General features: G+C 41.6%; 2 protein-coding genes across 11 annotated transcripts in view; one reads left to right on the plus strand and one right to left on the minus strand.

Moving 5' to 3' along the window:
* Positions 1-3,510, minus strand: part of ITSN1 (intersectin 1) — a 243,892-nt gene extending 240,382 nt beyond the window's left edge. For 4 of the 6 annotated variants that reach the window (XR_001917533.1, XM_018043229.1, XM_018041619.1 and 1 more), the window contains exon 1: positions 3,245-3,510. The gene's annotated coding sequence lies outside the window, so the exon portion shown is untranslated. Of the gene's footprint in view, positions 1-2,419; positions 2,504-3,244 lie in introns of those variants that run through there. The other 2 variants (XM_018042670.1, XM_018042157.1) reach the window with 2 other exon arrangements.
* Positions 3,796-27,995, plus strand: part of CRYZL1 (crystallin zeta like 1) — a 35,039-nt gene continuing 10,839 nt past the window's right edge. Inside the window, exons 1-6 of one of the 5 annotated variants that reach the window (XM_005674667.3) lie at positions 3,796-3,905; positions 12,577-12,648; positions 15,964-16,041; positions 16,637-16,709; positions 18,755-18,799; positions 20,511-20,579. In XM_005674667.3, the coding sequence (XP_005674724.1) occupies positions 3,867-3,905; positions 12,577-12,648; positions 15,964-16,041; positions 16,637-16,709; positions 18,755-18,799; positions 20,511-20,579 (376 nt within the window). In that variant the 5' untranslated portion in view covers positions 3,796-3,866. Of the gene's footprint in view, positions 3,938-4,279; positions 4,381-4,434; positions 4,684-12,576; positions 12,649-15,963; positions 16,042-16,636; positions 16,710-18,754; positions 18,800-20,510; positions 20,580-27,995 lie in introns of those variants that run through there. The other 4 variants (XM_013962888.2, XM_005674668.3, XM_013962952.2 and 1 more) reach the window with 4 other exon arrangements.

Raw genomic sequence — 27,995 nt, forward strand, 5'->3', positions numbered from 1 at the left:
GGAGCGGGTAGCCAATCCCCTTTCCAGGGGATCTTCCTCACCCAGGAACCCAACTGGGGTCTCCTGCATTGCAGGCGGATTCTTTACCAGCTGAGCTGGTATGGTCAAACCCAATATTCTCTAGAGGTTGCACTCTTAACTATCCATACCCTCAACTACACAGCAGAAGCTGTTATTTATGGGGCCTATGCTGGGCTCTGACAGAAAGGAGAGAAGGTCATATATTAGCAGAAAAATAAAATTGGAAAATTACTAATTTTCATTATTTTGGGAAAAACCAATTTTATATTGCATTATGTTGGACTTATCATAGGTTATAAAATGGCATTCTAATATACTGATAGCAAATAATTTACCATTATGCTGTGACTTAAATTTACATTTTGAGTCTAAGCAAACATTTTGCTAGGAGCCTGCTTTTCAGCTTATCAACTTGAGTTATGCTTGGGAAAGGTTCTCTCCTTTCAGAGCCAACCAAACTTACAGAAATGACTGGGGTGTGGTACTTATACCCAGTTTATAAAATGACTATGAAATGATAAGATTAACTTTACAAGTAAAAGTTTAAAGGTGTGGCCTCACTGTGATGTAATTCACCCAAATATTTCATAGAGTTCCTCCAGGCACTACTCTAGGAGGTACAGTGATCTCTGCCCTTCTGAGATGTATTATTACAGGTGCCTCACATATCTAAGGTCATGGTGTTTTATTAGCTGTCCAAGGTATGAAAGCTATTCTGTCACTTGAAAGACACGCCATCCTCTTCAGGACATGGTCTGGGGCCACTCAGTGAGAAGGAACCACGATGCCAGTGGCTCTCCAATGCTGCTGTGCAAGAAAACTTCCTGGAGAGCTTGTTGGAAATCAGATTCCAGGAGTCTGTATTTTTACCAAGAACTTCAGGTTATGGTGATGTAAGTGATCTGAGGTCTACACGTTGAGATACCTGCCAGTAAGTGGAACTATTCAGAAGAGAAAGATCATTCACAAGAGAAGAGCCCTACGGCAGTGGAATGTGAACTGAGTAATATAAACCCGACCGACCTGTAATTAATTCCCTATAATTCACAAATCCACATTAAAAAGCTGAGTAAGAGTAGAGGGATTTAATGGCACCTCCTCCTTAACCCTCTTTATGGAGATTTGAGTTTGCCTCAATCTAGTAATTTGGAGAAAACATGAATTTAAGCAGAGTTTTATTTCTAATAATAGGGATAAGCATTAAGAAAAAGGAAATTGCTAGTCAATTGCAAAAAAAAAAAGCTAAGAGACACAAACATTTCAGGGAACTAACTTGCTGCCACTTGTTTTATGCCCTATTTCACAATGCTTCGTATCTGAACAATCCACAGGGTTCCAAAGTACATCAAAAATGTGTTCATTTCCTCTCTTACTCAGGCAGAATAATAATAGACTTTTGTGAAGGTACCATGTGCCTCAGAAATTTCAATAGATACATTCTTAAATAAATAGCCTTCAAAAACAATTCTATCAGAAATTCACCCTACTGCAGCTACTTATAGAAGTCTTAAATAATTGCTTTTGGACCATCACTAAATTAGTGTCCTTCATTTCTGAATTTGGATTACCTAAAGTTTTGGGGTTCTTTACAACTGTCCTACAGAAAGAACTCAATACTGAAAAATGTTTTTCTTCTTTTGTTATAAGCAAACTCATAAAAATAACATGTTTCAGGTGAACTATTGAAAATTTAGAAACAAAACACAGTATTTTGTTCTCCATAATAAGTAGAAATCATAACTTTAGGGGGGGTACTAAGCTTCTGCACCTTAAGTCATATAAAAAATAAGGGTATCCCAACAAATATACTCCTATTTCAGACAGTAAGAGTAGCACTACATAAACCAGCCGGCCTGCTGGCTCCATGGTCCCATTTCATACCCTCAGATCCTGTCCACTACATAAACTCTGAGCCTGGTCTTCATCCTGTCAAAGGGATTAGTAAAAACTGTTTCCCCGATGACAGAATTGAGATTTTCCAGACGCATTTTTGGCACGGTACTTGTTTTTTATTATCTATACTTTTTATTGCACTTGTTTTTATTATTTGGACGTCCCGACCACGTAAACATTAAGAGCAGGATGCCAGCAGATAAAGCACAAAGAAACCCAACTATTCGGAGTCGCATCTGTTTAAATTTTCAGGCTGGTGCTGCCTCCAGAATAGCACCGAGGATGGCAAAGTTCTAAAGGAAACTTTCATTTTCAGAGGCTATCAAAAAATCTCCAGAGCCTTCAACTCAACACAGACGCCCCTAATGGTTTTCTTCAAAAACAAAGCCTTTAGTATGAATCACAACAAAAGATGCCCATAGGAAATGTAATCTACGAAGGTGCTTCCTAATCCACAAGGCAAACAAGAAGAGGGAAAGGCGCAACCCCATTCCTCGTCGGTTACCTCTTCCTGGGGATTCTGACTGCATTTTCCTCGGTCAAGCCAGACACAGCCTGGTAACTGTGGCTTCGGTCCACACTGTAAAACCGTGTCAGTGCGTAAAGAAGGGGAAAAGGAAGCGGCGGACACCGGGAACGCACTCCCCCCTTGAAAGGATGAGCCGCTTTCTGTGAAATACCACCGGAGTCAAGTCAGTCCCAGCTGGAGGACGCGGGGCCAAAACGGCATTGACTGCCCTTCACTGACAGGGTAGGTTTTTTTTTTTTTTTTTTTTTTTTTTTGCGGGCGGAGGAGAGAGAAGGGATGAGCCGGGGAGGAGAGGCCGGGCATTCCGGATCCCCGGCAGGCTGGCGGGGAGGCGAGGCTCGGCCGGCCCGCCCCACTCAGGCGACCGCGGGCAGCGAGGTCAGCCCTGCAAGGGACCCCACTGCCCCGCGTGCCCCTGGAGAAAGGACGGGACCTCCCCCCAGCTCGGCTGGCCACGGCGACCGATGCCCATTCAACCCCCAGAAGCCCGTCCCGCGGCCGCCGCCCACCCCCCAGCCTCGGTCCGCCGCGGAGCCCCGGCCTCCCGGCGTGTGCCAGCCGGCCGCCACCACCACCACCCACCCAGCCACCCCCGGCGGCTCGGGAGGATGGGAAGGACGAGTCACAGGGCGCCTCCCGGGCGTGCGGCTCAGGGTGAAGGGCGCCGGGAGGGGCGCGCACACCGGCCCCGGGGTCGGGGCGGGGGGGTGGACTGGCGTCCCGGGCGGCCATCGCGCCCACCCTCGCCCCGGCCGCCTGCCGGGTGCAAGGCAGGCCGACGCGGTCCAGCCCTCTCCTCACCTCATCTCCAGGCGGGTCCACGCTGCCGCCTCAGGGGGACAAAAAAAATCAGTGCAGCTCAGTCGCCGCGGAAAGGGGACGCAGGAGCCGCAGCCCCGCACACCATCCCCGCCCGCCTCTCGGGGCGTCCCGGAGTCCGCCCGGGATTCTCCCTCGCGAGCCGCCGTACTACCGAGCAACCAAGCTGCGCGCCCTCCCGTCTCCACCTCAGCTCTCGGCCTCCCCTCGCTCCTCTCCCTCAGTCCCTCGCTCCCGCCTATCTCCTCATCTCCCCCGGGCCCTGCCTCCCCCGCGCCCTCTCCGCCCCTCCGTCTCCGCCCACGGGGGGTGGGTGGGGACAATGAAAAAACAACCAATCGAAAGAAAGGGATCACACCTCCTCTCGCCCCCTCCCTCTAGCCCCGCCCACCGCGGGGGAAACGCAACTGAAAAAAAAAAAACCTCGAAGAGAAGGGAGTGACAGCCGGATCGACAAATCAGCAAGCTCAGAGGGGGCGGGACCTGGCCACCCCCAACCCCCGCCCCCCGCCGTTCCGCCCCCTTTCCCGAAGCAGGCGTCCGGCGTAGGGTTTCCCGACGTGCCTAGAGGCGTCCGGTGTGGGGCTTCGGGACGTTTTGTTCCATGGTCGCGGTGCCATTTGGCGATGCTGTGCTAGGCGAGGTACAAGTTAGGACGTCTTCAACTAACTAACGGCAGGTGTCACAGGAGATAACAATGTGGAGGCACAAGGAGGGCGGGGCACAGTCCCGGGAAGGTGGTGGGGATTTGGTTGGAATTAGGAAGGGTGTGGTCTTGAACAAATTTACATAAAGCTGAACCCGTCGGCTTCTAGGACTTCGCGCCTTGATTGATAGCCCCAGGTGCGTCGCCTTGGAGTATGCCGGGAGATGTAGTTCCGCGTTCGGTTGCTATGCTGGTCTTCTCGCATTAATTGGTAGCCCCAAGCGCGTCGCCTTAAAGCATGCCGGGAGATGTAGTTCTGCGTTAGGTTGCTATGGCGGTCTCTAGAGTCCGAGACTGACGAGCTGCCTGACCAATGGGAAGAGGCTCTAGTGCTTAGGGGGCGGGTCCTCTGCTGAGGGGCTTGAAGGTGGCGGAGGTGAAGCTGCAGGCCGTTAGAACCGCTCCGAGGCAGGTGAGCACCGAGAGACGCGCTACGTGTCTTGGGAAACCGTCCTTTGGGCGGAAGCTTGGGAGACGCCCCGCGAGACCGTCCAGCCCTGGGGTGCAGGGTGGTTTCCGTCGCACCCCAAGCTTCTTAACACCTCTTGGGCTCAGGCCTAGCTGGCTTAGCTAAGGCCGCTGAGGGGCGGGAGAGACTTGATTTGCCTGACGATTTCCTGGTTTTTGCTGGTTTTGATGGTGGATGTTAGTTTGCATCTTCCTCCACTTTCATGGAAGCAAAAGTCTGGAAGTTCCCTTCCACCGAGACTCCCAGGTTGGAGTTTACCCACTCCCGCGTCTTTTTGTTTCTATACTTTGAGTTTCTTTTTCTTTCTGCCTTACTGGTTCCATACTACTGCTTTCTCCTCCGTCACTTTTTTTTTTTTCCCGTTGAACAATTACGTAAAACAGGGGCGTTCGGGTTTATGTAACTCTAGGTCCAGATTTGCCCTCCAGATTTAAGCTAAACCGAGGAATACTCTGGAGCAACGCGTGAGAATCACCTCAGAACCGTTTTGAAGTGCAGACTATGATGCGGTGGGTGTGAGCGGGCTCTGAGAATCTCCATTTCTGACAAGCTCTCCGGTGCTGGTAGTCCAGGTTACGGACAGCAAGGTTTTGCACATTTAAGGGGAGCCACTTTTTTTAAAAAAATGAAGAGAAATATGTGAAACTAATGCTAGAGTTGTATTTAATCCAGTATATCTAAAATATTATCATATCAGCACGTAATCAAATGTTTAAAAATCAAGATTTTGTACATTCTCTCATTTTCTTCACATTTGAAGAAACCTGATGGACCTCTTATGCTAACAGTACATCTCAGTTCTGACTAGGCACTGTTCAAGGGTTACTGCATGATACAACCCACTGCAGAAATTAAAAGGTATTAAATCTTAGCTTGCCCCTGACAAAACCCCTTACTGCTCTGTGAGATGGACTTTGGAAGTACTTTACCAGGTCTCAACTCAATTTACAGAAATGATAGCACAAATAGCCAGCATTTATTCAACACTTCCTTTGTGGCAGGTATTGTACTGAGTGCTTTGAGTGTATTATTTAAGCCTTTCTGTTACTATCCCTGTTTTATAGGTGTAGAATTTAAGGCCCAGATGGTTGAAATTATGTAGTGTATGTGGGTCATACACTGAATAAGTAGAAAAGCCAGGATTCAGAGTAGGATCACTTAGGACTTCTAAATCCTATCCATCAATCACCGCAGCGTATAATTATTACATTTTGTCACTAATTTCAATTAGTGATGCCTCTGCTCTAGTTTATGGCTAATCCTGAGACATTCAGATTTCAAACAGAGGGGGTTCACCATACAAGGCAAAGTTCCCTCAGTTGTAGTGAACTATTTTGGCAGTCTTAAAACTCTCTGTGCTGTCCATTCAGTATCAAAGTTCTAAATTGAAGAAGAGCATTCCAAACCTCAAGGAGATACATAGGCCTTTCAATCAGTACTATACACTGGACAGTATCTTGATTCATCTGTGTACCTCCTTGAAGGAGGAAAGTGGGAAGTCTTGGGAATTCTTAAAATGTTTGACATTGCAATCACAATGTTTCGGGGGTTTGTTTTTGGTGAAATCTTTGATTCATTGATGAAAGTGAATCTTTTCTTGCTCTTGCGAACTTCACATGGAATAATTCAAATACATCTTTAGTATTTTTGCAAAATGATTTTCTTCTTGTACATTGTGAAGGTGACATCTCGTTAAATTATTTCCCTTTGATGGTGAATTTATTAGTAAACATTTAATCAAAAGTACAGTTCCTACTTTGCATCTCAAGTAATGATTAAAGAGCCTATAGTGATTTAGAGAATTTAATGTTGGCAGACTGCAGTAAGCTTGGTCTATGGAGAAGAGGATCCTTTGCGTCGGTGGAGAGGAGGGAGAGTGTACTAACAGTAGGGAGTGCCCTCAGTTTACCTTCCGCATCCCGTGCCTTGTCCCAGTGCCACATGACTAAGCCAGTGGGAAGGAGACTTGCATTCATGGCGCCATGGGCTCCACTGTTCCCCAGGAGTACAGTATGGAAAAATGGAATGCCAACTCAGAAATATAAATGAAAGTTACATTTCTGTCATTCTGAATCTTACTGTACCAAATGGGCCCTACATCTAATACAAACTGGAGCAGTGACTTCTAATCTATGAATTAATGACCATCCCACTTTCCCAAACCACCCACTACCCACCCCCCAGCAGTACTGGCAAGGGGGTCAACTAGTAAGAATTCTTAAGTGAAAAGGTATTTTGTAAATCAGCAAATAACAAAAGTTAAGCTCTCTTGGAGGGAGGAGAATTAATCAAAAATTCTTAAGAGATTCAGAAGAGGTCATTGTTGGAAGCCTCTTGTTGCATGGATAGGCAACAGTTTGACATAGCTAATTAAATGCCTCATCTTGCTTCTACGTAAAGCCTTTATCAAAAAATTATTTTCCTTTCCTAATTCTTCACCTATCTTTAGATCTCAGCTTATGTGAGATGTCAAGAGGATGTCACACTTGTATACAAATTCAATCAAGTATGTCTTGATAATGTCCATATAAATCTAGACTTTCGTAATCAGAAGACTGATATGGTCATCTCATCCCCATCCCCCTCAGCTGATGCTTGAATCTCCTTTATGATGCTGCTGTAAATGTGTACCCAGCCTCTAGTTTAAATCCATCTAGTAATAGGGACCATGTCACTTCATGCATCTGCCTAAGTTTTGTATACCTAAAATGTGAAAGTGAAAAGTTCTTAAGATACGTGCTGCTAGCTAGAAATGCTTCCCAGAGTTTGGCCGGGTGTGAGCTGCCATCGCAGCGCCTCCCGCGCCCATCTTGTAACAGGTGCAGGAGAGCAGGACAGTGTATAAAGCCGGTGTGTCCGTTGTTTATGTCGAGCGCCCTTCGAGTTTATAGATTTCTGGAGACTGTCTCCAGCGCAGTTAGAGACATCCCTCCCTCTTTAGGAAGCAGAGCTGGCCTGTCCAGTTAGGACTACCAGTCTCCATTACAGCCTGCAAAGTATGTGGTATTTGAACCAGCCCTCCAGCTAGTTACTGTTTTGCTAACCATAATAGGTTTTATGGGTACATGGTTTAACATTCCTCTTTATCTGATATGTGGATATATATGAAAAGTCCCGCAGGTGGGTAAGAACATGGTTAAAACTTAAGCATCTCTTCAGTGTAACTGAAGATTTACTCAGCCTGGCAAGATGATGAGCATAATAGGGCCACATTTCAGAGGTGACTTCATCTGTTGTTTTTTTAAAGTAACCTAGCTGCTTGACGTTTGTCTGCTTTCCTTAAAGTAAAAATGAGGGTGGGTGAAGCATAATACTTCACTCTATTATGAAGTTTGTGCTGGGAATAATGAAAATTTGAACACATAAGAAGAGTCTGGACTTTGAAGTTGTCCACAGCTGTGTTGTCCAAAGGGAGAGAAAGAAGCCATGCAGTGGCCTGTGGTGGTAGCCCAGGCCTCAGGCATCACAATTTTGGCCTATCATTGTGTTAACGTATAAGATGAGCACTTAAGCCAGGAGATTGTAAAGAAAAAGGAAGCCTAGAGGAGGGAATTGTGGGAGATTCTAAGATATCCTCGATGGCTGAAGTTGGCACAACAAAATCTCACTTGGGGGTGGGAAAAGTGAGTCTGGTTTTATGACTGTTGAATTTGAGGTTGAGCTGATACTCAAAACACTTTTGGTCTGAAAGTATAGACAAGGATTGCTCTATAGAGGTTTTACTTAGAATCATTAATAGATGAGCTCCTTGGAGGAGTAAGTATAGCAGGGGAAGAGCAAGTGAGGCTCGTGTTGTTATAACTAAGAGGAAACCATTTGAAATGTCTTCCCATTGATTTTTTTTTTTAGAAATCCTTTAAAAGATTAGTACGTTTGTTAACTACTTTCTTGGTATTATTTATGGTAAGTGTTTAATTTATGCAAAGTCCTTATTCTGCTTTTATACCAAAAATTATTTTTGTTTCTCCAGATTTATAACAGGTTTAATATGTTGATATTAAAAAAACTTAAAGTATTACAAACATAATCTTCAATTTGTGGACTTAGGTCAAATATATTTAAAATTGGATGTACCTGAAGAATTATCAATAACCTCAGATATGCAGATAACACCACCCTTATGGCAGAAAGTGAAGAGGAACTAAAAAGCCTCTTGATGAAAGTGAAAGAGGAGAGTGAAAAAGTTGGCTTAAAGCTCAACATTCAGAAAACGAAGATCATGGCATCTGGTCCCATCACTTCATGGCAAATAGATGGGGAAACAGTGTCAGACTTTGTTTTTTGAGGCTCCAGAAGAACTGCAGATGTGACTGTAGCCATGAAATAAAAAGACGCTTATTCCTTGGAAGGAAAGTTATGACCAACGTAGATAGCATATTAAAAAGCAGAGACATTACTTTGCCGAAAAAGGTCCGTCTGGTCAAGGCTATGGTTTTTCCAGTGGTTATGTATGGATATGAGAGTTGGACTGTGAAGAAAGCTGAGTGCTGAAGAATTGATGCTTTTGAACTGTGGTGTTGGAGAAGACTCTTGAGAGTCCCTTGGACTGCAAGGAGGTCCAACCAGTCCGTCCTATAGGAGATCAGTCCTGGGTGTTCTTTGGAAGGACTGATGCTGAAGCTGAAACTGCAGTACGTTGGCCACCTCATGCGAAGAGTTGACTCATTGGAAAAGACCTTGATGTTGGGAGGGGTGGGGGGCAGGAGGAGAAGGGGATAACAGAGGATGAGATGGCTGGATGGTATCACCAACTTGATGGACATGAGTTTGAGTAAACTCTGGGAGTTGATGATGGACCGGGAGGCCTGGCGTGCTGCAATTCATGAGGTTGCAAAGAGTCAGACACGACTGAGCGACTGAACTGAAGAATTTAAATTTTTTATGCTTTTTACAGGGCTTTTTACATCAGATTTAAAACAGATTTTACATTTTTAAAACAGATTTATTTTCATTTAAAAGTTTTATGTAGCACTTTTCTGATAAAGGCAAGGTTATAGTAGAATATATAATTTTGAGGTTAATATCATTCATTTTTGGAAATAGCATGATAAATAGTATATATTTCATTTATATTTTTATTTTATGAGGTATTCAGTTATTTCCTGTGTGCAAATATCTTTATGTTCAATAAAAATTTTATTAAAATGATGGATTAAGTGTTCGATTTAATCTGTACCACTGCCTAAGAAATTAAGTGTGTTCTGAATACCATTCGTTGTACCATTTCTCTGTGGTAAGAACTCAGTTTTCCTTTTTGGGCTTGCAAAACAAATAATATTTCCTCAATTTTCTTCTGGTCACTTTTATAAAAATACTTCTTTTTTTACTTTGTAACTTTGAGGGGTGGTTTTTGTTCCCATATGGTTACTTATTGAACCAACAACTAAACATTACTTTTTTATACCAGCCAGGCTGATTGTAACCTAATTTGGAGGAACTATTTAGATGATCTGACCAAAAATATGGGCATTATTATGTATATAATAGTCATCTTAAGGGACACCACAGGTACATACAAACAGCTTCCAGGGTCTTTGAAGTTGGGATACATACAGTATGAGACTCTTGTGACTGCTGATCTGAGAGAGATGCCATATGCTTTCAGATGCAGTGGGCAGAGAAGACAGTGGCTTCCAGAGTCACAAAGGGAGATGTTTTGAAATCCAGGTGTTGATGTGTAATTATTTCATTTCTCAAAAAGGCAATTCTAGTAGCTCCAGATTGAGTAGAAGCAGAGTTTTATGTATTCAATAATAATGGATATTGATTCTTCAAAGCTGGGAGAACCCACTAGTTGAGTGAATAAAGCAAGGTTTTGTCAGTATGTAATGAAATCTGAAAGCATGGAACAGATGGAGTAGACTGCGTGTCACTGGGAGGTGATTTCAGAGAGGGAGTAGGACTTGAGCCTTGTTTACTTTGCAGAATCTGTAGAGTAAGTACAGCACAGTCTCAGAGAGCAAGCAGGCCCTGGAGCCTGGAGACAGCGGTGGCCATATGGTATGAAGTTACACTTGGCTTCCCAGGTGGCACAGCGGTAAAGAATCTGCCTGCCAATGCAGGAGACGCAGTCCCTGGGTCGGGAAGATCCCCTGGAGAAGGAAGTGGCAACCCACTCGCATACTCTTGCCTAGAAAATCCCATGGACGGAGGAGCCTGGCAGACTACAGTCATGGGGTCACAAAGAGTCAGACACAACTGAGCACACACACGCACACTGCCTAGACCAGATGGGATGTGTTGGAAGAATGGAGGAGGAAGGTAAACTAGGGATGGTGGGTATGCATCTTAGATGGCTCAACAGCCAGGAAGAAGTTAGATTTCTGTCATGGGTAATTAGGATCTTCCCCTCTCCCTTAAAACCCTGACAAATTTATTGTTGTGGGTACACACACAGATCTTCCTTAACCGGAAGGCTAGAGACATGTAAATTCTCTATGTCTGGAATGTGTACTCGTTTCTGTTAGTTCCAGCATTTGATGACCACCTCTGGAAAGCAGCAACCATTACTGAACTGCTTAGTAAAAACCCTCTATAAAGATCCTTTAGATCCATTACAATTCAGCTTGCAGGGCCAGCTTCATAATAACAGTACCTCTGCAGTTACACTGGACTCACAGTTAGAAGGCCCTCATGCTTGGTTTGATGCTTGGCTGTTACCATCTTGAAATTTTAGTTTCTGAACAAGGTTCCCCACATTTTCATTTTGCAGTGAACCCTGCAAGTTATGTAGCTAGTTCTGTCAACAAGCACTTACTGATTATGAATCCTGAACTAAAGGAGATGGGGTTCTAGTTTTACATCTAATGTTAGCTCAATAGAAACCATTAAGTATAATGGTAAAGGTAAATGACTTTGGAGTTGGTAGCATCTGATTTGTCTCAGCTCTGGCCCAGCTGGAGCTATGAGACCCTAGGAATGTGCCTCTGTAAATCTCAGTTTTGTCGTTCATAAAATAAATTCAATAATACTGTAGTACTTTCATCAAAAAATACGTATAAAAATGTTCTTAGCAGGATAATTTGTAAACGTGTTAAACTGGAAACCATCAGATGTCTATCTTTAGTGCAGTGGACATTTAGTAATTCATACAGTGGAATACTGTGTAACTGAATGAAATAAATACAACTGCAGGCAACAGCATGAGTGAAACTCATAAACATAATACTGAGAGAAGAAGGAGAACAATTCATTTATGTAAAGCCAAAAACAGACAAAGCTAATCTCCGCTTGAATGTCAGGATATTGATTATCCTTGGAAGGGGGATAGTGACTAGAAGGGAAACCAGGGAGCTTCTGGAGTTCTAGTGACATGTTTCCTGCTATGGCATGGCCATGTTCACCTTGTAAAGTTCACCGAGCTATATACTTAGGATCTGTGAACTTTTCTCTGATTTTATATGGTACCTCTATAAAATTTACATTTAAAAACAGCTTTGTCATACAATTACTATGGAAATTAAAGAAACAATTGTGGAATCTTTAGAGATGCTTCAGGATGTCCACAGAATGCAGGTTTAATTGAAGGCAGGAGGAGAAGGGGATGACAAGGACGAGATGGTTGGATGGCAACACCGACTTGATGGGCGTGAGCTTGAGCAAACTCAGGGAGGTGGTAAAGGATGGGGAAGCCTGGCGTGCTCTAGTCCATGGGGTTGCAAAGAGTTGGGCACAACTGAGCAACTGAACACCAACAAATGTCTTATAAACGGATACAGAGGAATTAGGGACACAGTTTCAACGACTGTCTTGATTGTCCACTTTCTCATTTCCAGTGGACTTTTTTAAGACTTCGAAAGCCCTTTAAATGACTCTTTTGGTTATTAAAATTGAGCCCTCTGGCCTACACAGTTTTTTTTTCAAGTACATCTCATAATTTTTGTTGAATAGTGAGATGAACTTAAACCTTGGTGTGAAAGGCTGAATTATGAACCCATTCTCAAATGCGTACCTGAGGTTATTGCATATTCTCTTGTTTGATTGCTTTCAAGAACTATTACCTAAATTCATTATCTAAATGACGGTTAAACTGTCATTTTATCCTTTAGGACTATTTTTCATTTTACGCTTTCACTTTATCTGGCATATGTTTTGTTGGTTAGTATATTTCATGTATATTTTTTCTTTTATCGTTTTTAGGTGACTATGAAAGGCTTATATTTTCAACAGAGTTCTACAAATGAAGAAATAACATTTGTGTTCCAAGAAAGGGTAAGAAAAATGATTTAATCTTTAGATGGTACAAGATAGTGTATTTAACAAATGTCACAGACCTAGTTTTTTTTTTTTAATTTTTTTAAATTTATTATTTTTTTTAATTTTAAAATCTTTAATTCTTACATGCGTTCCCAAACATGAACCCCCCTTCCAACTCCCTCCCCATATCATCTCTCTGGGTCATCCCCATGCACCAGCCCCAAGCATGCTGTATCCTGCGTCAGACACAGACCTAGTTTTAAATACCCTGTTACAAATTATTTTTGAGTGGCACCCTATAAATTACTTTAATCTTATGTGGAAACAGTGGTTGATATTATGGTATAACTATATTTTTAAAAGAGTTGCTGCAAAAGAGTCTTTAGTTCCTCAGTGTGCTAGTATAAAAGATAATGAGAAACTGAACAACTTGAGTAGTCTTATCTATTGTACAATTAACCCAATTTATTCTGAATACCACAATAAAACGAGTTTTTAGATTGCAGCCATATTTCAGAAAATACTTTCATATTGTGAAATTAAAGAGGTGGAAAAGCATTGTTTTTCACGCTAACTTCTGAGCATTGCAAAGTTACTTCGGGCACTAAGCTTTAAAGGTTTCCAGGTATTTTTTTTTACTACTTTAAGGATAGAGAGTAGAATTTTTACTATAGTGATTGTTTGAAAGTTTTGAGGCAGGCCAAAGTCATTCCACTATTAGTTTAGGGACAAAAGCTAAGTGCTGTATGTATTTCATGTTGTATGTGTGTTTCATAGTAGTAATAAGAATCTCTGGATAACGAACACAATTCAGTTTTTCTTTTTCATCTTTCAACAACTCCAAAATCATTTAGATTAGGAGTCTAATCAGTTTGGTTTCTACCATTGGGTCAGGATGGAGGTCCAAGACGTTTGATTGGCTCTTGGAAATAATTATCACCAGGTTCACACAATCATGAGTATAACATTATTGATACTGCTGAATATCTTCATATAATTACCAAATATTATCAAATCTGAGTTTTAAAGAGGGAAATCCCAGAGTACTGTGTTCATGTCATATACAGTGATCACTTTGATAGAACACAAGAGGCACTGTGCAGGTAGCTGTTCTAGCCAGCAGGCCAACACTTGATCTAATTTTGGGGCATATCAAGGAGTGAAGAAAGCATTTTAATTACTGGTGTCATTGGTGGATGACAATAAATACCTCAGTTTGAAATATCTTTGCCTTTGAAGTTATATCTAGCTATGGAATATGAGGGGTAAATTAAGTTCCATTAAGTTTGTATTTCGACCCCAGAGTCCCATGGGGCATGCTAAAATGTCCAAGACAGATGTTAATTGAGGTCAGTCAGTTCAGTTCAGTCGCTCAGTCGTGTCTGACTCTTTGCAACCCCGTGAATTGCAGCACGCCAGGCCTCCCTGTCTGTCACCAACTCCCGGAGTTCACTCAGACTCGCGTCCATCGAGTCAGTGATGCCATCCAGCCATCTCATCCTCTGTCGTCCCCTTCTCCTCCTGCCCCCGATCCCTCCCAGCATCAGAGTCTTCTACAGTGAGTCAACTCTTCCCATGAGGTGGCCAAAGTACTGGAGTTTCAGCTTCAGCATCATTCCCTCCAAAGAAATCCCAGGGCTGATCTCCTTCAGAATGGACTGGTTGGATCTCCTTGCAGTCCAAGGGACTCTCAAGAGTCTTCTACAACACCACAGTGAAAAAGCATCAGTTCTTCAGCGCTCAGCCTTCTTCACAGTCCAACTCTCACATCCATATATGACCACAGGAAAAACCATAGCCTTGACTAGACGGACCTTAGTCGGCAAAGTAATGTCTCTGCTTTTGAATATACTATCTAGGTTTGTCATAACTTTTCTTCCAAGGAGTAAGTGTCTTTTAATTTCATGGCTGCAGTCACCATCTACAGTAATTTTGGAGCCCAAAAAATAAAGTCTGACACTGTTTCCACTGTTTCCCCATCTATTTCCCATGAAGTGATGGGACCGGATGCCATGATCTTCGTTTTCTGAATGTTGAGCTTTAGGCCAACTTTTTCACTCTCCACTTTCACTTCCCTCAGAGGCTTTTTAGTTCTTCACTTTCTGCCATAAGGGTGGTGTCATCTGCATATCTGAGGTTATTGATATTTCTCCTGGCAATCTTGATTCCAGCTTGTGTTTATTCCAGTCCAGCGTTTCTCATGATGTACTCTGCATAGAAGTTAAATAAGCAGGGTGACAATATACAGCCTTGACGTACTCCTTTTCCTATTTGGAACCAGTCTGTGGTTCCATGTCCAGTTGTAACTGCTGCTTCCTGACCTGCATACAGATTTCTCAAGAGGCAGGTCAGGTGGTCTGGTATTCCCATCTCTTTCAGAATTTTCCACAGTTTATTGTGATCCACACAGTCAAACGCTTTGACATAGTCAGGAAAGCAGAAATCGATGTTTTTCTGGAAGTCTTTTGCTTTTTCGATGATCCAGCGGATGTTGGCCATTTGATCTCTGGTTTCTCTGCCTTTTCTAAAACCAGCTTGAACATCAGGGAGTTCACGGTTCACGTATTGCTGAAGCCTGGCTTGGAGAATTTTGAGCATTACTTTACTAGCATGTGAGATGAGTGCAATTGTGCGGTAGTTTGAGTATTCTTTGGCATTGCCTTTCTTTGGGATTGGAATGAAAACTGACCTTTTCCAGTCCTGTGGCCACTGCTGAGTTTTCCAAATTTGCTGGCATACTGAGTGCAGCACTTTCACAGCATCATCTTTCAGGATTTGAAACAGCTCAACTGGAATTCCATCACCTCCACTAGGTTTGTTTGTAGCGATGCTTTCCAAGGCCCACTTGACTTCACATTCCAGGATGTCTGGCTCTAGATTAGTGATCACACCATCATGAGGTGACACTAAAGAACTTTCTAGATAGCATTAAGAAAATTCCATGACCAGTACAGTGTATCTATTATGTATATGTGTGTTTAAGGACATCCCCACATGAAGGTTTGTTGCTTTGAGGTTATTTAAATTGAACTGAAGGACAGTATTTATTGCTCTAGTTTGTTATCCTGTGTTCATTGCCTGCACATATATTCTTATCCATAGCTTGGAAGTACATTTTCAGATTAGTACCCTAAGACTTTTGAAATTTTTTACCCCAAATTCCCTGCATTCTTTCATATTATATATTATAAAGTAATTGTAGCTTTTTCAGTTAACTTAGGTGTAAGATTTTGAGTCTTTTTTATTTTGTTCAGTTACATATGAAAATTTTTGCAACATGAAGGCAGTATTCTCAAAGGAATGTGCAATTATTTTATCATTTGACTCTAGGAAAATCTTCCTGTTACAGAAGATAACTATGTGAAACTTCAAGTTAAAGCTTGTGCTCTGAGCCAGATAAATACAAAGGTATGAATACTAAGATATTGGTGCTTTGATTTGGCCAAAAGTCAAATATATGTGGTAAAAAAATCAGAATAATAATAACTGAGTACCAAGAAATTATTCATAGAAGAATAGAACAGCTGGGAAAAAAACTTACTGTGTATTTCTATATTAATCAGTATATTATTTATATATTAATATATAGATATTCTATATTTATATACTAATATAACTTCTATATTAATCAGTAAATTCAGTCTAATTGAACTCATATACTTTATAATATCATATGAAAATATTTTATATAGAATTGTGTTAGATGGTAAGTTTACAGATAGAAATCTCTCCGTGGATTTTCTAAGATAATGGAGATTAAATGGTAGCTAATTGATTTGCTGACACATTAAAATTATACGTATCAACGAATCCCTTAGCAAGGCTGGTTTCCTGCTCCACAGAGGAACCTACTTTGTGAAGATACTTGCTTTTTGTCTTGATGCCAAAAATGGACTCATATTTGCTTTTTCTGTGGTTTGATTTTTGCTCCTGCTTTTCTCTTGTATGAATAGAGGTTAGAATTTATTCTTGACAATAAGTTCAAGCCTTTGTCGTTATTTAGCTTCTGGCAGAAATGAAGATGGAAAAGGAATTCTTTCCTGTTGGGAGAGAAGTTGCTGGAATTGTGTTAGATGGTAAGTGTACAGATAGAAGTATCTGTATTTATTTTCTAAAATAATGGAAATTAAATGGTAGCTAATTGTTTTACTGATACATTAAAATTACACACACTTCTTCAATACAAAGAAACTATACAGAAGTGTTTTTCATTTTTTAATTAAAAAGAAAAATAGAACTTAATGGTATTTTGTAATTGAAGAGCTTATTACAGTTTAGTAAATAAATATTTAGAGATTATATATTTAAATCCACAAGTAATCATTTTGAATAGCACGACCAGCATTGTCCTTTTTATGATGTTTACAAACCAGCATAAATTACTTGTATAACTTGGCTTTAGGTCAAAATTTACATAATGGTCATTAGCTTCATTCACATTAAATTTTTAAGGTGTGCCTAAAATTGAGTATTTAAAAGGTAAATAGGGACTTACTTCCCTGCCAGTCCAAGTGGTTTAAGACTCCAGGCTTCCACTGCTGGGGGCACGGGCTTGATCCCTGATGGTGAAACTGAGACCCCACCTGAAGTTCTGGGCAAGAGTCATACAGGCAGGATACTTGAAGAAAAAAAAGTTTGTCAAGAAAATTCCCCTTCAAAAATTGCAGGATAAAAGATACCTAACAAAATCTTTTAGTGATGATATGAACACTGACTCTTTCCCCCGCCCACCAAAAAATGAGGCGGGAGGGTAGGCAAGGGCCAGATCACATTGAATCTCATCTCTCAGGCTGGGTTGTAGAGAACGTATTAGGGTGGCCACATGAAGAGTGGATTTGAGGCAGACCGGACTATAGGCAAGAGCATTGTTTGAGCCGTAGACCCAACAGGCAAGAAATGACAAAGTCCATAACCTAGACAGATGTGGCAAAGGTAGTGTGGATACATTCAAGAAATCCTGGGAAAGTCAAGTCAACAGAACTTAATAATTGACTGGAACAGGAGAATTCAAAACACGTAAAGGCAGGAAATGATTTACAAGATTCTGGTTATATCTGAAAGTTGTCAGCTTCTCAGTTGTGTTTGAAATCATAGAATGGTGATGAGCTCATGCAGGGAGAGGGAGAAAATGAAGGAGACACACAGATTGCATGGACCCCTTGGCAGTGCCACTGTCTGAAGGACAGTCCTTAATAAAAGGAGTATGAAGGACACCATGAAAAAAGGATCAGGATGATTTCAGGAAGACAAGAATCCGCAGCAGGAAGGAAAGCGAAAAGCACAGAAAGCAAGAATATCAGGGGACAGAGGCACAGGCAGGATCCAGAGACGCAGCAGATTGGGACCCTTCCACAGACAGAGCCAGCCAGAAGTGCCACTCCCGGATCACAAGCTTCTGCCTTACTTGTCTGCCACACCTCAGTTCCCTCGTCTGTTAAACAGGCCTAACAATACCTACTTAATCGGTGTGCCATGAAGATTAAATGGGAACACACACTAAAATGCTAGGCACATTCAATGTAGACATTCAATGAGGTTTGAGTTTTCTCCTCCTGTTTCCTCTTGTAACTATTGGAAGAAAAATATTCTACAGAATTGACTGATGGTGGAGGCCTTTTCTCTACGTACACAGGGGAAATGTAACTTATCACTTCTGTATAGTCCTCAAATTTCTTGGCCCCATTCTGAATTTATTTCCATAATCCCAAATCAAAGTAATTGCATATGTAACTCTAACCAGAATTCCCATTGCGTGTCTGCAGTTCTGCTGCTAAAATCATGACAGATTGGACTAGCCACAGGAGGAGGGGAGCCCAGTGTACCCAGTGTAATCATCATAAGAGCTGTGAAATGGATTATTTTTTTCTTTATGCCTTCATCCTTAGCTAAACAGAGAGAGATCCCACTCCATGGTGTCAACAACCGCACAGCCCAGATTTTGCAGAGAATCCACATTTGAAGTGTTACATCCTATGGTCCCTTGCAGACTGTCAACATGTCCTAAAAGTTCTTGACCTTTTCTCTGAGTCAGTGACTTTTATCAATCTATGGCTTTTCAATTTTAGATATTAGGTTATATTTAATCTTGTAATAATGACTATTAATTTTCTCCACATTTTAGTTGGAAGCAAGGTATCATTCTTTCAACCAGATGATGAAGTAGTGGGTAAGTTATAGGTCATAGCCTTATTTCAAGTCGTCTGTCTTACTGTTGTCTTTTTTTGTACAATTGCTAATGTTTACTGTGACCTTGCTTCATATACAAGTACTTACCTAAGTTTTGGAATTTACTCTCAAGTATCCATTGATGAAGAGAATTGGGAGTTTGATCTCAATAGCAGAACATTTAAAACTTTTCAGTATTTGGCTGTAGATAGGATAGAAAGAGACTTCCCTGGTGCCTCAGACGGTAAAGAATCCGCCTGCAGGGCAGGAGACCTGGGTTTGATCCCTAGGTTGGGACGATCCCCTGGAGGAGGGCATGGCTACCCACTCCAGTATTCTTACCTGACGAATCCTATGGACAGAGGAGCCTGGTGGGCTACAGTCCATGGGATTGCAAAGAATCGGATACAACTGAGCAGCTAAGCTCACACAGGATAGAAAGATGGCCACAGTTGTTGCTGTCCTTGGTGCAGCCCTTCCTGGACAGGAACTCAGTCTATAATTAGACCGACGACTCCAGAGAAAGGAAAAGTTACAGTCCATCGATGTGAAGACTACTGACTGACTCAGCTATGCAGATGCCCTTCTGTCCACATTCGAATAAGCTATATGCAGCTGCTCCCTTACTGCCTTCGTAAAACCAAAAATTTGCTGAAGACATTTATTCTGTTTTTTTTCAGTCTATGGTTAATACCATTTTGCAAATATATTTCTTTATACTGTGTCCTAGACATTCATACAAACAACTATGAAGTAGTTAAGAAGTAGTTTTTGAAGTTGCCATTTCTCTGTAGAAAGTATTCATATGAGGCAGTTGCATAAACTCAGAAAATATATGGCTTTACAGCATGCTTGAAACTGTTAAGAATAAATGTGTAGGAAAGTTTTCATCAGCTTTTAACAGAATTGCCTTTGATTTGGGTATTTTCTTTGAGAATTTATTATTTCTATCTTTATTATCTGCCCAGGAAGTCGGGTAAGGGGATTCCCTGGGGGTCCGGTGGATAAGAGTGCACCTTGCAATGCAGGGGACAGCAGTTTGATCCCTGGTCTGGGAAGATCCCACATGCCAAGGGGCAGCTGGGCCAGACTGCTGCGACTACTGAACCCTCACTCTAGAGCCCGCAAGCCACAACTCCAAAGGTCCATGCACCAAAACGAAGAGTAGCTCCTACTCACCGCAACTAGAGCAAGCCCGCGCACAGCAGTGAAGACCAGTGCAGCCATAGACAAATAAAATTTTAAAAAGAAAAAAGAAGTCAGATGACATTGTGTTATTCAAGATTCTCTTTCTAAGAGACCAAAAATAAAATCCAACTGGCTCTGGAGAAAATGGGATTTTATTGGAAGTGTACTGATGAATCCTGTAAAACCAAAATCTGGGAAGGTTAGCTGTACGTCAGGGGTCAGTTTAATGAGGAGCCCAGATGCCCCCCAGTCTCTGAGTTGGCTCTGTATGTCAGCCATCATCTCTGTCATCACTCAGGTGAAAGAGGAAGAAAAAAGAAAGAGGTAGTGTAGGTATTATAGTGCTTATATCAGAAAATAAACTATCTAGTCTGCTTCTGTATTTCTGAAACCTCTCCTTACTAGTACTGGAAGCTTCCTCAAAATTCCACTGAGGAAAATTTAGACTAATGCTTACTGGCCTCTCATTAGGAGTGAGTTCACTTTTAGATAGTTGCCCTTACGTTTCTCATTTTAATTTTCAGGAATTCTGCCCCTGGATTCTGAAGACCCTGGACTTTGTGAAGCTGTTCGAGTCCATGAGCATTACTTGGGTATGTGGTTGTGCAGTGTTTTCGAGCTCATAAGTCTTACTTCCCAGGTGTGTGTGGTTTTTATTAACAACACGATTGCTTTGCATCTGCCATGAGTGTGCCTAGAAAATAGCTATTGGGTGGTCGTCATTTGACTACTTCTAGCTTAAATTTTATATCTCTAAACTTTATTTTGAAACTGAACAGTGTTCCTACCTCTACATTTCCCTTATACTGTTCATGGTAAGAGGTTTGAAAAGCAGTTTCTCCCTTGGCTCTGAAATTATATCACTAATCAGAATTTTTTCCTCCTTTTTCTTGGTTATTAAAATTTTCAAATGTATAAAATCTAGACAATACCTGTAGAGTCTGAGTCAGGAAAGACTCAAAACACTTATTTTTGGTTTCTGTTGCTAATATCCTTTGGCCAATACTCAATTTAACTCAAGTACTAATTTTAAAATTTTCTTATCAGGTGGCCAAAGTATTGGAGTTTCAACTTCAGCATCAGTCCTCATTGGAAGGAGGACTCCTCACTGGAAGGACTGATGCTGAAGCTGAAACTCCAATACTTTGGCCACCTGATGCGAAGAAATGACTCACTGGCAAAGACCCTGATGCTGGGAAAGATTGAAGGTGGGAGGAGAAGGGGATGACAGAGGATGAGATGGTTGGATGGCATCACCAACTCGATGGTCATGAGTTTGAACAAGCATTGAAAGTTGGTGAAGGACAGGGAGGCCTGGCGCACTGCAGTCCATGGGGTCAAAAAAAGTTGGACACAACTGAGCGACTGAACTGAATTTACTTCTTAAATATTTAAAATAAAGTGAATAAATTATATAGACACACAAAACATGCTCTATCTCCTTAAGAATCAGAGGAAAGCAAATTAAAACCACTGCTATGCATCCTTGAGCCTGACAAAGTCATAAAGTTTGACCATCCCAAGTGCTGGCAAGGATGAGGAGCTACAGAATCTTTTGAGCACTGGGCGTATAAATTACTAGAAATGCTTTAGAAAAATAACTTGGCCTGATCTAATAGGTGATGATGTATTAACAGCTCAAAGCTGGTAACTCTGCTGGTACTTTCATGCCCCAGAGAGGCCTGATGTGCACCAGTAGACATGCACAAGAGTCCATATAGCAGCATGGTTTGTCACTGTGGAATAAAAAGAGAAAAAGCATCAATGTTCATCACCAGGAAAATGGATAACCAAAGATATTTCTAATTAACTCATCAGTAAAAGTGTATAAATAACAGTCAAACATATCAAAATGGATGAACCTCACAAACTGTGCTAAGTGAGAAAAGCAAGTTGCAGAAGTATATGACAGTGTGATACCATTTTATTTCTATAAAGTTGAAAACTACAAAATTTAATGAGGTATATATAATTTAAGGATATACGGACCATGTAGGGGAAAAGTCATGTGGAAGTTACCTTTTTGGGCGAGGAACAAGGACGTGAACACAGCATATCCATGGGCCTCCAATGGGGCTGCCAGTCTTTTTCTTATGCTAGGATTCATGGTTTCTTCATAACTTAACCTATAAGTCATCATACATTCTTTCGTATTCTTGAACTATTTCATTAAATTTTTTCCTAAGTTCTTTCTTGAATAATATAACTGGTAATCAGACTATGTGGAGCCAATTTTGGACTCTTAAATTTGGATTTGGGGCTATTAAAGGTAGTAAATTTATATACCTCCTAGCAAGTCTGTTCTTCCACCAAATCAAAAAACTAGGTTCCAAACAACTCCCTGAAGATGTCTTATTAATCTTGTTATAGAATATTAAGGATAGAGGTAAAAAGTTGAATAAATTCTTCCAGCTCTTTTGTGCTTTCAATTCTCAAGCCATTCTATCAAACATAAAAATTTTATTTGTTATACAAACATTTCATGCAGCTCAATATAACAACAACAACAAAAGCCCAATCAAAAGATGGGCAGAAGATTTAAATATACATTTCTCCAGTGAAGACATAGAGATAGCCAAAAAGCACATGAAACGATGCTCAACATTGCTGCTTGTTAGAGAAATGCAGATCAAAACTACAGTGAGGTATCACCTCACACCAGTTTGCATGGCCATCATTAAAAAGTCTACGAACAATAAATGCTGGTGACAGTGTAGAGAAAAGGGAACCCTCCTACATTGTTGGTGGGAATATAAGTTAGTAAAACTACTCTGGAGAACAATATGGAGGCTCCTTAAAAAACTGAAAATAGAACTACTCTATGATCCAGCAATCCCACTCCTGGGCATATATCCAGTGAAAACCGTAATTCAAAAAGATGCATGCACCCAGTGTACTTTGCAGCACTCTTTACAAAAGCCAGGACATGGAAGCAACCTACATGTCCACCAGCAGAGTAATGGATAAAGAAGGCATGGTACATATATATGATGGAATATTACTCAGCCATTAAAAAGGCATGAAATAATGCCATTTGTAGCTACGTAGACAGACCTAGAGATTATCATACTAAGTGAAGTAAGTCACACAAAGGAAGACAGATATTATATCACCTATATGTGGAATCTGAAAAAACAGACTCAGATTTAGGAAAAAGCTTATGGTTACCAAAGGGGAAAGAAAGGTAGGTGGATGAAATACATTAGGAGTTTGGGATTAACATATGCACACTGGTGGTCATGGTTTAGTCTCTACGTCATGTCTGACTCTTGTGACTCCACAGCCTGTAGCCCGCCATGCTCCTCTGTCCATGGGATTCTCCAGGCAAGAAGAGTGGTTGCCATTCCCTTCTCCAGGGGATCTTCCCGACCCAGGAATCAAATCCGGGTCTCCTGCATTGCAGGCAACCAACTGAGCTTTTACCTTTTACCAACTGAGCTGAGTGAGGGAAGTCCATCATATATGCACACTACTACATATAAAACAGATTATCAAGAGAGACCTACTGTATAGTAAAGGGAACTTTGTTCCGTATTCTCTGGTGACCTACCTGGGGGAAGAATGTGAACAAGAACGGGTATGTATATGTCTATAATTAAATCCTTTACTGTTCATCTGAAACTAGCACAATGTTGGAGTCAAATATACTCCAGTATAAACTAAAAATTAAACTTTAAAAAATTGGCACACATTTTCAGCATTATTCCCTTGGACTTGTGGTGGAAAGAATTGAAATGATGATTACAAAGAATTGCAATACTGTTGTTATTGATCCATATATGGCTCTCTCTCATTGATTTTCTTAGTTTTTATAACATGATAAGTACTTGTGGATCACCTAATACAAAAGCAAGGATCTCAACATTAAACCACATCTAACCATGTAATTTTGGGAAATAGATGGGGAAACAGTGGAAACAGTGTCAGACTTTATTTTCTTGGGCTCCAAAATCACTGCAGATGGTGACTGCAGCCATGAAATTAAAAGACACTTACTCCTTGGAAGGAAAGTTATGACCAATCTAGATAGCATATTCAAAAGCAGAGACATTACTTTGCCGACTAAGGTCCGTCTAGTCAAGGCTATGGTTTTTCCTGTGGTCATGTATGGATGTGAGAGTTGGACTGTGAAGAAGGCTGAGTGCTGAAGAATTGATGCTTTTTCACTGTGATGTTGGAGAAGACTCTTGAGAGTCCCTTGGACTGCAAGGAGATCCAACCAGTCCATTCTGAAGGAGATCAACCCTGGGATTTCTTTGGAGGGAATTGATGCTGAAGCTGAAACTCCAGTACTTTGGCCACCTCATGGGAAGAGTTGACTCACTGGATAAGACTCTGATGCTGGGAGGGATTGGGGGCAGGAGGAGAAGGGGACGACAGAGGATGAGATGGCTGGATGGCATCACTGACTCAATGGACGCGAGTCTGGGTGAACTCCAGGAGTTGGTGATGGACAGGGAGGCCTGGCGTGCTGCGATTCATGGGGACACAGAGTCGGACACAACTGAGCAACTGAACTGAACTGAACTGAAACATGTAATTTTAAAGCCTCTGCCATTTTAAATGTAGTTTTATTCATTAGCATTATTTTTATCTGATAAAACTTTTAAAGTTTATTTTTAATTGGAAGATAATTGCTTTACAATGTTGTGCTGGTCTCTGTATACCTGTGAATCAGCCACAGGTATACGTGTCCCCTCCCTCTTGAACCTCTCAGCCCACCCATCCAGGTTGTCACAGAGTGCTGGGCTGAGCTCCCTGTGACACAGTATCTTCCCTTTGGTTGCCTGCCTTACACACAGTGGCGTGCATGTCAGCGCTACTCTGCACATTTGCCCCACCCTTTCCCTCCCACTCTGTCCACAAGTCTGTTCTCTGTGTCTGCATCTGTGTCCCTGCCCTGCCATTTTTTAAGCACTAAACTTTATATTTATTAATGAAAGTATAGGTAGTACCAATTCTTATGATGGAAGATAATCTCAAAAATAAAAGCAAGTTGTACATACACTGAACATGCACTGTTAGAGTAGATGGGCTTTAGAGTCAGACTTTCAAACTTGGGTTTCCCTGGTGGCTCAGACAGTAAAGCGTCTGCCTACAATGCGGGAGACCCGGGTTCTACCCCTGGGTCGGGAAGATCTCCTGGAGAAGGAAATGGCAACCCACTCCAGTGTTCTTGCCTGGAGAATCCCATGGACGGAGGAGCCTGGTAGGCTACAGTCCATGGGGTTGCAAAGAGTCTGACATGACTAAGCGACTTCCCTTTCTTTCTTTCTTTCTTTCTTTCTTTCAGACTTGTGGCATCAGAAAAATTATTACCCTGAACGCCATTTTATAATTAGGAAAATTGCTGTCTCAAATTTATAAGGATTAAAGTACTGTGTGTGATATCCCCCGGTGCTTAGTATGTTTTACAGTTTTAATGCCTTGGCTTGTCTGTCTCAACATTTTCATCGTGTGCTTGGATGCTTTACGTCCCCACTAGATGGCACTGGTTGGCCAATTTAATTCTAACTGTCCAACCTATCTGAATCTTTTGCCTTAAGAGGAAAAATACTTAGGGTAAAGACTATTGAAAGTGTTATACACTTGATTTCAGGTAAAATTAGAAAGGATTGCCTATACTGTGAAAAAATCACATTCAGTATACACATTCATAAAAGCAAAATATTAAATAATTATATTAAGGAACAGCTTTGTTGCTAAGTCACTTCATTTGTGTCCAACTCTGTGTGACCCCATAGACGGCAGCTCACCAGGCTCCCCCATCCCTGGGATCCTCCAGGCAAGAACACTCCAGTGGGTTGCCGTTTCCTTCTCCAATGCATGAAAACAAAAAGTGAAAGTGAAGTCGCTCAGTCGTGTTCGACTTAGCGACCCCATGGACTGCAGCCTACCAGGCTCCTCCATCCATGGGATTTTTCAAAATGGTCAGAAAATATAGAGCTAATATGGCCTAAACTATATTAGTAGTTTACGTTTTGTTTCAAGTACAGTGGAAAACCATTGATGAATTTTAAGCAAAGAAGTGTGAGGATGTTATTTATGTTTTTAAAAGATCATTCTGACACTGCTGCGTTTCAAAGACACCACTAAAGATATTGAAAAGAGATGCCATAAAGTTGAAAATAATATTTATAACACATGAGCAAGCAAATGACTTATCTAAAATATACTACAAATTCCTGCAAATAAGAAAAAAGACAACAATAGAAAAATTGGTAAAACACCTGAACAGTCACCTCACAAAAGGAATTCTAGGGCTTCCCCAGTGGATCAGTGCTAAAGAATTCACCTGCCAGTTCAGGGGACACAGATTCGATCCTTGGTCCAGGAAGATCTCACATGCCAAGGAGCAGCTAAGCCCAGGTGCAAAAACTAGTGAGCCTGTGCTCTAGGGCGCAGGAGCCGCGACTGCTGAGCCCGTGTGCTGCAACTGCTGAGGCCCGAGTGCCCTAGAGCCTATGCCCAGCCACAGGAGAGGCCACCGCAGTGAGGAGCCCCGCTGGCCGCAACCAGAGAGAGCCCAAAGGCCCAGCACAACCAAGAATAAATAACAAAGAAATTCTGTATGGCCCGCAAACATGGAAAGGTGCTCAACTTCATTAGTAGGTGGGGGAAAGCAAATTAAAATCACAGTAAGAAACCATGACACACCCATATGATGGGCAAAAATGTGTAATACCAGGGTTGACAAGGATGTTCAAAGCAGCAGCTTTGTGAGAGTCAGTTCATGAGCCACTGTGGAAGTGTTCAGTGATGTCAAAGGCAGAATTCCATTCCTCAGTAAATACCCTGTAGAACACCTGTGTACAAGAGTACTTTTATACATGAGCATTCTTAGTTAAGAATGCTTAACTCCCAAAAAGTTAAGAATACCTAACTACCAAAAAATGGGGGAAAAACCAGAAATGGCCCTTGACTCAAGAGTGGATAACCCATTCATTTTATTAAATTAGATGTTGCCATAAGATATCAAAAATGAAAAGCACTATAGCCTAGTAGGGTTTCCCCAGCTCAGTGGTAAAGAATTTGCCTGTAGTACAGGAGATGCAGGTTCTATCCTTGGGTCAGGAAGATCCCCTGAAGAAGGAAATGGCAACCCACTCCAGTATTCTTGCCTGGAAAATCCCATGAACAGAGGAGCCTGGCTGGCTAGTCCATAGGGTCCCAAAGAGTTGGACACAACTGAAGCAACTTAGCATGCATAGCCACAAGTACCAAAAAAAGATGTCTTTGAAAATGATAAGCAAAAAAATAAGAAAAAAAAATGTGTATAGTACAGTTCCATTTAGATAAAGTTCAGAAACAGGCAACACAAAATTTTGTTTAGGAATGTATATGCCGAATTGATGGCTTTTGATCAATTGATCAATAAAGAATTAATGCTTTTGAACTGTGGTGTTGGACTACAAGGAGATCAAACCAGCCAATCCTAAAAGAAATCAACCCTGAATATTCATTGGAAGGACTGCTGCTGAAGCTGAAACTCCTATACTTTGACCACCTGAAGCAAAGAGCCAACTCATTGGAAAAGACCCTGCCTGATGCTGGAAAAGATTGAGGGCAAAAGAAGGGAGCAACAGAGGATGAGATGGTTGGATGGCATCACTGACTCAGTGGACATGAGTCTGCATAAGCTCTGGGAGTTGGTGATGGACAGGGAAGCCTGATGTGCACTCAGTGGACATGAGTCTGCATAAGCTCTGGGAGTTGGTGATGGACAGGGAAGCCTGATGTGCTGCAGTCCATGGGGTTACAAAGAGTCAGACACAACTTGGCGATTGAACAACTTGCGTTTGTTAAACTAGAATGGTTGTGAACTCTGATGTCAGTTATATCTCAGTTTTTTAAAAATGCCTTTGGTGGGAGAGGCGAGGCTGTTCAACATGAGGGCTGTGTTCTCTTTTTCTTTTTTTTTTCTGGGTATAGGGTACTTTTATTGAGGGTACACGACAAGGCAGGGCTCCCTGAGCCCCTCCCCTTCCTCAGGGCCTTGGAGATGGAAA

The sequence above is a fragment of the Capra hircus genome, chromosome 1, assembly GCF_001704415.2.
Source record: "Capra hircus breed San Clemente chromosome 1, ASM170441v1, whole genome shotgun sequence".
NCBI lineage: Eukaryota > Metazoa > Chordata > Mammalia > Artiodactyla > Bovidae > Capra > Capra hircus.